This window comes from Apteryx rowi, unplaced genomic scaffold, assembly GCF_003343035.1.
Source record: "Apteryx rowi isolate R43461 unplaced genomic scaffold, aptRow1 scaffold_930, whole genome shotgun sequence".
Classification (NCBI taxonomy): Eukaryota; Metazoa; Chordata; class Aves; order Apterygiformes; family Apterygidae; genus Apteryx; species Apteryx rowi.
In genome coordinates, this window is record NW_020451239.1 from 135,833 (window position 1) to 146,229 (window position 10,397).

The 10,397-nt window shown below is 42.5% G+C and overlaps 1 protein-coding gene across 1 annotated transcript; it reads left to right on the forward strand.

The window, feature by feature from the left end:
- Window positions 1-6,266: 6,266 nt before the first annotated feature.
- Window positions 6,267-8,138, forward strand: LOC112978436 (vitelline membrane outer layer protein 1-like). The gene is made up of 3 exons (XM_026091956.1): window positions 6,267-6,437; window positions 7,036-7,130; window positions 7,853-8,138. The coding sequence occupies exons 1-3, from the start codon at window positions 6,267-6,269 to the stop codon at window positions 8,136-8,138; spliced, it is 552 nt and encodes a 183-aa protein (XP_025947741.1).
- The last annotated feature ends 2,259 nt before the right edge of the window (window positions 8,139-10,397 follow it).

The window sequence follows — 10,397 nt, forward strand, 5'->3', positions numbered from 1 at the left end:
TTGAGGTGGAAATCTTCTTTATACCCTATCACTATTGTAAAACTGCCTCATCCTAAATGAAAGAAATAGCTATACTTAGTCTGTTGTTTGCTGTAAACTTCTTTCCCTGCTCATGAATCTAGAAAATCCTGGCTCTTGCCTCACTTCTAATGTCTCTTGCTTGCATTTTTCCTGCTATTCTATTTTCTATTAATCTGAGTCAGCTTAATGAATGAGAAAATGAGGATCAAATAGCACCTGAATTGATTACTCATGTTCTCTTCAATGTTAGCCCATGCTAGTTAAAACTATTTCTAATCCAGCACTACTGTTTTTAGTCTAGTAAAGCTTAAAAAAGAGACTGAAGATGTAAGACTAGTCCAGATGGGGAATCTGCCTCCCTGTAGTCAATGGGGATAAACAGGTATTTTTAGGGAGAGGTTCATCTGAAATAGACACGTGAAGGTGTCTGTTTCTCTCTACTGTTGTCATATTTCTTTCTCAGCTGTGTTAAAAGGCGGCCATGGTGATTATTTCAGATGGAGACACCTCCGGTGTAGACGGGTTTGTTCAGTCAGAATCCCACCCCTTTTTCCTAAATAGTACAGCCCTTTGCTTATGCATATTTTCACAGAGTAAAATAGACTGTTTAGTGCCCTTTCATGTTTCTCTGGTAATAGGTGTAGTTTCTGTGTTTGCGAATATCCTACTTCCATGAAACAGTGAGTTCTTTTGCAGGAAGGTACTTTTGGAGTGTCTCATCTTCATCCCAAGGTGGAGGTGAGGAAGGTTTGTCAGAGCCAGGACATGTGATTTACAAACGATTCATATTTAATTGTAATGGCCAATTTGTGCGTTGGCGCTAATGACAGACATGGCTATTGAGAGCTGTCTGCGTTGGTGAGTGTCAACCAGGACCTTGGCAAGAGACAGCGGGAGGGGTACGAAATGGCCTGCAGCTTACAGAACCACACATTCATAAAGCTGAAACTGCCCCTCAGTTCTTACTTACTGATCTCTTCTTTGGTTGATGCTATCTATCTTCTCTTCTTCCCTGAGTTCCCACACACTTGCATCAGCCTTTCCTACAGCTCACTCAGAAAGTATCGCTATGATTATTTTCGTGGACATTTATCATGCAGTGTCATTCCTGTTGACATCTCTCTTCCAGTTTCCTGAAGGTTTTATTCACTTCTTCAGGAAATGAATTCAGCACAAGTTGCTTTTGCCTCCATAGGCCAGAGGGCCTGCTGGGAGCTCAAGTACTTCTTTGCTATGAAAAAAATGAGCTAAGAGAAGCTTTAGACCCTGGACCCATCCTAAGATGTGAACTCTTTTGTGTTACCTCATAGAGAAGATTTCATGTCAGAAGAAACCTTTTTCATTTCGCAGACTAGAATGGAGAATTTCTTCCTTCTTTCTCACAGGCTGATTTATTTGTGATTCTGAGTTAGGGATGTTAGTGTACAATGCTTGTCCTTTCATTATGTCTCTTAGAAAACTGTTATGCTTCCCTGCTCCTGGAAACGTACAGTGTAAGATGGATCCTGCAAAAGAGGGAGCAAGAATGCTCAAAGATGGAGGCTAACATGGACAGCTGGAAGTTATGGTGAAAAGTTTATTTCTACTTGTTGCCAAAAAAGAAGCTTTAAACTTCTTCTAGATTAGTATATTAATCTTTCATATGGAAATCTGCAACAAGACAGAGTAGAGAAGGTGATAAGAACAGAAGAGAAACAGGAATATGAATCTTCACTGTTTCTCTGCCTGCCAGAGAAATACGACTAATGACTAGGATTTTAAAATGCCAGATTCTTATAATTTAAGAGAACTGAAAAGTCGAAAGGACCCTAGTGCATGGTCTTCTTCACAACACAGGCAGAGAAAATCTTGCTGAAACACTGCATGATCTTCACAGGACAGCAGTATTCTTAACACCCTCAGGAGCAGGGTGGAGATACAAGGGCTGTGAATGGAGAAAAGAGGCACTGGAGACTGAAATGGCAGACAAAAAGCTGGAGCAGATGTGGTCTTGAATGACTTTGCAGCCTATTGCCTTGCTTTTCAAAAGCTCTACTATGAGGCTGGGCAGTCTGGTAAATCCCTCAAATGATCATTGTCTTTTCTGCAGCAGTAGGTATATATGAATACAAGAAATTGAGAGTGTGAGAAAGACAACACCCAATAGTGTCAAATAAAGTTTGTATTCCTAACTATGATGGCATTTTTGAGGGTCAAAGTCAGAAGAGAACTACTTTCCAAAAGCTAGTAATATATAGTTTTTTCATAGCATCATAAAATAAAGCAAATTGTGTGTGAAATGTATTTTTATATGTTATACATGCATATTTATTTTGCATGTTCCATATAAATATAAACTATTTCATAACTTCAATATATTAATTTTATATAATTAATATAATACTTAATATTATATTTATCTGCTTGTATTAAGCATTTTAGAAGTATTTACAAAAGTTGAAAAATATTGGCCTAATTTTTATGCTCCTCTGCTTGTAAAAATAGTTGTATTCAGCTGGATGAATGATGAAGGCCTGAAATACCCTGTATCATCATCACTTTTGCATAGTCCTGCTTTATTAATCAAACTAATGGGCTTGCCAGTTTTCTTTAAAGCTGTGTTCTGCCATTATTTTACAATTACAGGAATTATTTTACAGTTATTATTTTAAGGTTAAGAAATATAGTGGTCAAGTGTCAGTAAGATGCCTGGAACTTACCATTATGGGATATTTTTATTTTAGTATTCTAGGTAAGCTGATCTTAGAAAAATTTTAGAGGAGCCCAAGAAAAAATGCGCCATTACATTGTAACAGAAATCAACAGCAGCTCTGCTTTGCACATATTAGGTGCTACATAAGGTATGTACTTGGAAATCAAGTCTGAGACATCTCATATCTGACACCTCAGATTACCATGTAGTTTCTTCCATAGCCTTTGACCCTCAGTTCCTTTAAAGTGGGGAAATGATACTTTCCAAGCACCAGAGTAACTGTACTAGTCTGGGGTTTGAATTTTCTTAGGGGCTTCTGAAGTGCATGCAAGAGTCATTTCTCATGTCTGCATGCCTGAAGCTGGCCTCCCTGCTCCTCTCCATTCTTCTCCTCCCCACACTCCCCTTGCACACAGTGGGCTCACAGAGCCCTGGGATGCCTCCCCTGGGAGCTGGGAAGAGTTGGAAATCTCCTAATCTGAGCAGAGTCTGAGGCGGAGGTGGGGAGTGCACTTGCTGGCCAGGCCATGGGTCTAAATCACTGTGGCTGGAGGTGGTTTTCAGCTGGGAAAGAAGAAATGAATGTGGGAATTCTGCTTTTTATTTTATGGTGTTACCTCCAGGTCCCAGCCCTTTCTCAGTGACTCCTCTCGGTGCCTTTTAGACTTTGTGAGCTACAGCCAAGGGCAGGTCTGCATGTCCCCGGTTGCCCTGTGTGACCTCGGCTGAGCAAACACACCTGGCTCACCAGCAGTGGTTGCACGGTCCCTGCTGGGGAGATCACCTTTCCTCTAGGCTCTGACATCCCACTTGGAGAAGAAGGATGAATATTCTGGTTTATGAAGGAAAACAGTCTGTGCCTCCGTCACTTACTGTGGTCTTTCAGTGCCTTCATCCAGATTCCTGTCATCTCTGTTTCCAGATATTTCAGTCTCTCCCCTTGGAGAGCCCAGGCTCTCATGTTCTCGTTCACCCATTTAAAAGCCATCCCACTTCCCCTCCAGTTCTGCGTCACTCTGCTGACTCTTTGTTGTCTACTTGGTTAAATGAATAACATACATGACACCTGAAACTGAAGGAATAGGAAGTTTTGTACGTTATGATCGTTCTTGCATTTTTTAATCTTGAGCGCTGACACTGTTACCCTGTTATAGTGTGTCACCTCCATAGTTAGGAAACCCTGTTGATTCCCTGGTTCACAGGAAGCACTAATTTTTCCAGTTACTATCTTTTGCCTCCGTTTCATTTGTGAGTTCTGTCTGAATCTTTGTCAGATTTCTGTCTCTGTATGTAGGCTTTGTTGAAATTGGCCAAAATATTCACCACCTATCAGGTTTGAAAAGTAAAGAAAAAAACAATGAAAGGATATGTATTTGGATGTGTGTTCAGGTCCAGAATTAGACCTTTGAAAACTCACATTTTTGGAAAAGGCAGTATATCCCCAGAGTGTCAAAGAAAAAAATGAAAATAAGGTGCCTTGTGCATCTTTTTGAGAAAGAATTGTGGGTAAAACTCACTCTCACCTGCAAGAAGAAGATACTTTGGACACTAGCTCTTGAACCTCCTTTTTCAGTCATTGGGATGATTATGGAGTAAACAGCTGTTTGTCTAATATGTCTCTTTGTGTATTCTCCCGCCCACCTCTGATACATCCCACTCACATTTGGTAGTCATGGGAAGCTGTAATCCAGGAATGCAGCAGCAGCCATTCTCCAGTCTTGAGGGGAACAGTGCGTTTTCTGGTTTGAAGGCTTCATCATCTCTGTATGCTACAGTGATGTTAGCCATATTTGTCCAGGAAGTCCTCCCCAAGATCTAGTCACCCTTGCAACTGAGCCCTCCAATTTGAGCCAGGAGCTTCTCAGCAAAGTCTCCTGCTGTCTCTTGTACAAATTCCTTATCAATGAGAATTTATGGCATGTAGTGCCATGGGCAGAGCCCTTCCTGCCATGTCTGCACTCTGATCTACCAAGCAGTGCTGAGTCTTCCTGTCCCTGTCTGGATGCCAACTTGTGCCAGTGTTTTCCCTTTGCAACCTCTTTCCCTGCAAGCTCTGTTCTTTTTTTTCAGGACATTATCTGTGGAAGCTTAATTTGACCTAGCCATTATGAGGCTGAAGTTGGTTCCTTATTTCAAGACTCTTATTTGTAGCCCCTGATTTCTTTTTCTGATACAGTAGTCTGTATAACAGGATTCATTTCCTCTAAGGAAGCAGAAATTGCCCATGTCATCTTCATCTTGTAGATCAGATCTTAGTAGATAATGAGGAATGTTTTGTCTTCATCTTATGCTGTTCCATAGAGCCACAGAACAAGAATCATGTTTCCATACAGCAGGGCTCAGGCGGGCAGACAGGAACCAAAAGGCTGAAGTCTAAGAATGCTGAGTTTAAGAAAACTGGAACTAGCATGAGCTGGAGCCCAGAAGTACTGACAAGGAGATGGGGAGTACAGAGTGAAGGGTGGGAAAGGCAACATTACCTTTTAATGGGACAGGAATAGAGGGAATAGATCTGAGATTAAAAGAAAACTAGAAGAGAGAAACTCTTTGCCTTCCTCCCTTTCAAGACTTGGTACCAAGTCCTGCTATGGGATCCTGAGCCTCGAGACACATTCCTTTTTTCCCCTCCTGGCTTCCTAAATTGAGAAATAGCTTCTATCAGGGCCAGCTAATCTGAATACAGGCCACAGTGAGCACAAGTTGTTTGTATGTCAAAAGAGTCTCTCAAATGCAGGATTTTAAATTTGCCTCTCCCTGCATTGTGGCCTCCTGAAAGACAGAGCACTCAAGTTCAACCTCACCTTTCTGGAAAACCTGTTTCCCCCCCATGCTGTCCCAGTAGCATTTATTTTGCAGTCTCCCTGAGAATCACTGCAGGTATCCTAGCATGACTGAGTCAGTTAAGCTTGTCACAAAGCACAATGTTTTTTATTGAGATCAAAGAGACAGTGGGAAATAACTGATATTGAAAAAATTAAATTCCTAGTACATATGTCAAGCTTACCAGGAATCCCATTCATTAGGGAATGCTGGGAGACACAGGATGTGAGCTTACCCATTCTTTTTTCTAGACTGTGTCCCCAGTTAAGTCATGTTTGTTACTTTTTTTGTATAGTTTGATCTGCCTTGTCAGACATCCAGAAACAGCTAAAGCAGTTATTACAGTTTCCCTCAAAGGATAAACATTCCCTGGGCCAAGGATTTGCATAGCCAATAGTGGGAATCCACATTAAACCTCTGTGAAGTTGTTCCACAGGTATCCACGAACACAGAAAGGGCCGCAAAGACCTCTGTGTAGTCCTTCAGTGATGATGAATAGCCTTGTAGCCACAGCATCTGCCATATGTTTGCCGTCGAACTCTCTGTGCTTCCAAGGGAGCTCGTCGCTGGCACCAAGAGCAGGTCAGCAAGTGCTGTGTCGCTCCCCAGAGAAAAGCTATTGTTCCCACAGTGTTTGTCTATGAGCTGATGGGAAAATCCAACCTGCCCTGACAGAGTATAAATTCCCCTGTTGTTACACTAGCTCTCCTTCAGCAGATCAGGATTCGAAAACATGAAGCTCCTCACACCAACCACACTCATTCTGTTCCTCTCTCTTTGCCTCCAGGACACAGGGGCACGCAAATACATCTCTGTCCTCGCTGTGCCTAATGGAGGCCACTGGGGCCACTGGGGGAGTCGGCAATTTTGCCGCTATGGCTATGCCAGTGGATTTGCGCTGAAGGTAAAATTCTCCCTATTTCCTGCCATCTCCTGTCCCTGTGTCTCACTTCCTCCCCACCTCTCCACCTCCAAGGAAGGTCTTCTCCAAAGTTTAAGGACCTGTTGCAGAGTTTTTGCCCCTCCTGACTGTTAACCTGTACATAAAATTCTGAGACTTTGGGTAAACTTAGCCTAGAAAATGCTGCCACCATAGTTACACCAGTAAGGAAAAATATGATCTTTTTAGGACAGGAAGTTTCCTATCAAATACAGCAAAAAACAGGTCGATGCCAGAATTGTTTTGCTCTCAAACTGGAAAGAGATGTGCTGGCAAATGCATCATGCACATTTGGCTGATGCTGCTGGGAGAAGCCACATCAGTGCTGAAATGCACTGCTGGAGTTAGGAGAGAGGCAGCTGTGTCTAACTTCTCAGCTGGGATTAAGAGTCTCTGCCTTAAACATTGGGTCAGGAGTTGGCAAACCTAATGAAGAAATTCCCCAGGTATGCTTCTCATTACAGAAAGGAATTGCAACTGCTAATGACAAGCAGTTAAAGGACATTTCCTGGCCTTTCTCCACCTTGCCTTTACCTCTATCCCTGTGTGTCTTCCACTGCAGGTGGAGCCCTCCCAGTTTGGAAGAGACGACACAGCTCTGAATGGCATACGCTTGCGTTGTGAAGATAACTCAATCATTGAGTCTTTGGTGGGGAAGTAAGTACCATTGTAGTTTCTCTTGTTTGTCATGCACTGGCTCACAAAATAACCATAGGCGTCACCCTTTGCAGGGGACTCTTCTGATTGTTTCGTTTGCACAGTGCTGGAGCATAAAGTAAGCTAAAACAGGTGTCTGGGGTTTTTATTTTGTAGATGAACATGTTTATTTCACATTGCTGTCTTCTGTTGTCTCTTGAAATTTCTGCAGAGTACTATGAACACCAGAAGTATAATCCCAGGGCTACAGTTCTTGTTGGAAATCTGAAACACATGGGGCAAATGTGAGGAAAGAGACTTTTAGCCATACATTTAGAAACTCTTTGGGTGAGGTCCTGACCCTGTTGATATGAATAGCACTGCACTACAGGACTGCAGGGTATCTATTCTGACTGCTGTCTGATGTGTACGTGTGCAAAAGGTTGGAGATTCATCATAAAACATGCTCAGGCTATCCTGGGAGTTTCCACCAGGACCACGACAATCCAGTCTGGGACTTCCTGGTGTTTTTCTGATGAGATACAAACAAAGAGAAAAGGACACCCATGAAAGGGGGGGGGGGAAATGGAGAAAGTAAGGGGCCCCTGACTTCAACAGGATGTTGCACTGGTCACTGCTGTGAGCAAAGGAAGTGTTAAGCTTGAGGGCAGCAAGGCAAGGAGAAGGGGCACTCCCTAGTGGTTTGCAGAGCCTAGACATCACTCTGTCTGCTTTTTTGACAGATGGGGAACCTGGACCAGCTTCCAGGTTTGTCCTAGAGGCCACTTGATCTCCTTCTCACTGAGAACAGAGAAATCTCAAGGAGGAGGTGATGACACAGCAGCCAACAACATCCGGTTCAGATGCTCAGATGCAACTGTGCTAGTAGGTGATGGACTTTCATGGGGTAGTTTTGGCCCATGGAGCAACAGTTGCAACATATGTGGTCTCCAGACAAAGGTGGAGCCCCCACAGGGGCTTCAGGATGACACATCACTCAACAATGGGAAGTTCTTCTGCTGTAGCTGAGCGCTTTCTCCATGTTCCTCATTGCCTTACACATCCCATAACAAATGAAACATCAGTAAAGCTTGGCTGTAACATTATGCTGAAAAATGCCTGTGATTTTTTGACTAAGCCCAACCTTATGAACATGGATTGCCTCCATATATGCAGTAGAAGGGCAAGAAAGAGAACCATGAAGAAAAGCAGCAAGAGGGAAAGAGGTGGAAGAGTCTGTCCTAGTCGAGTCAGTGAGATGGAAGGGGTGAGTGAAAGACAGTGTCTCTGCCATGTACTAAGGGATAGTACAGGGAAGCAGTCCAAATAGCACTATATCATAGCTTCCCTTAGCCTAGACAGGCTTTCAAAAGGGACACCTGCCTCCTGACCCTTTTGGATTATACAGTCCTGCTTATTTCCAAACAATATATAGAAAATCTTATTTCTCTGAACGTGGCAGAAACAAATAATTGGAGGCAACAGGTCTGCAGTGAAATGGTGCCCTTCCAGCAGAGCGTGGAAGAGCTCTCTCTCTAGGCTTACTTCCAGGCTGTAGCCTCATGCCCACATTTTTCATTTGGCTAGGCATTCTTTTCCACCTCTGCATGTGGTGTTCCCAGACACTTAAAGTGGTAACCAAGCAATACCTTTGCATTTGCAGTCGGTCTGCAAGGAAAGTCCCAGGCTTTTGTGGTTTAGCTTCTGCTTGCATATGCCTGCCTGTGTCTGCATGCCTTAGATGATGGTACCTCTTACAGCTATCACTACCTTAGTGTATCTTCTTATGGTTTCCAGGGCGTTATTGTGCTTAAAACAATTATCATGTTATGTAACTGGTAGTATATCACTGTGAAAATACCTAATTTCTGACAATTGCTTAGAATGGATTAGTCTTCTCACCTTTTTCTTCTCTGACTGGTTGGTTTCTTTCAGATATGCTCTGCCCATTTGTCCCTTTGTTTGAAACAGTATTTGACCTGGTAACATGACAGACAGGGAAGAAGGGTTATTAGTTTGGGTCTACTTGAGGTCTCTGACCAAAATGCTGAGGACTAAACTGGGGGAAATCGAAGTTTGGGTGGACTGTGTGCAGCAGCAAAGATTTGGCATCATTGCCCACTCCTGACTTTGTCTTTAATTGCTCGAAGTCTTGTACATATTTTTTACAAGTAGTCTGTTAGGTCATGTTTGAGTTTCTGCCTTAGGGAGCATGGCTAGAAAGTGTACCTGCACATAAGTGTGGCTATGGTGCCAGCTGGGTGGTCTGTAGCTACACAAAACCTCCCTTTTTATTGCTTTGGATTTCCTTATCAGGGAAGTACTTAAAAACCTTTGAGGAACCATCTCCAACAGGTTACAAAAGCGAGAGCAGACTCTGGCTTACTGTGCATTCTCCCTTTGCTCTTTGCTTGTGATATCTCTGTACTGAAGCATCAGCATGCTCCACTGGCTCACCTAGCTGTTAACACAAGACTGTTTTTCACAGGACTTGTTTTCTTGTTTGTTGTTTTCAGGCTTCATGCTCTAAATAGAATTAAGGGGAATACAGACTAAAAATAAACTTTGTCTTTCTCATTGATCCATTTTTTATGCTCCAATTTGCTAAGTTTGGAGTCAGCTTGTCCTGGTGTGCTAGATGTAAAGAATGTACTTTTTGGATTTAGGGAAAACTTGTGCTTGGAGAACATGATCCTGCCCTAAAGTCTGAGCAATGTCTGAACTCTAACAAGAGTTCAAGGAGATTTAGTGCCTTTCTGAGAACCTTTTAGGAAGTGTCACTGTTGCTATTTACTCAAAGCAGTGCATTATGCATCTCTCTGTACTCAAAACAAGCCAAGGGCCTGGTGTTGCCATGATTTTGTTGACTAGCTGGGCTGTGGGAGTGTTGTGTTCAGGAGCACAGACACTACGCAAAGGTACCTCAAGTGAAGAACTTCCCAAGGCCTCAGCAATGCAACCTTTAAAAGATTCTTGGATTTGAATGATGTTATTGTTTTTAAAAATTAATATGAAACTTTCTAACCAGACCCTCTGGTGCAAATTTGCATAACTCTGCTTTATTCAGTCTTAGGATCTGGTTTATTTCATAACTTATTAAGCTTTAAATTTTGTATTTTTAGATATTTCTCTAACTGACCTTCTTTCCCACTCTTGACTGAAGACATTTTATGAGTGCTATTCTTTTGTTATAGAAATGCCTATTTGGTTTAATTGGCCTAGTCAGCATTTGAAATACAAGGGATTCATGGCTTCAGGGAAGCATTTTTTAACTTTATAACCAACAGA

Coding starts and splice junctions, on each gene's coding strand:
- LOC112978436 (XM_026091956.1), top strand. CDS start 6,267: ATGAAGCTCCTCACACCAACCACACTCATTCTGTTCCTCTCTCTTTGC. Junction 6,438..7,035: donor CCAGTGGATTTGCGCTGAAG/GTAAAATTCTCC, acceptor CTTCCACTGCAG/GTGGAGCCCTCCCAGTTTGG. Junction 7,131..7,852: donor ATTGAGTCTTTGGTGGGGAA/GTAAGTACCATT, acceptor CTTTTTTGACAG/ATGGGGAACCTGGACCAGCT.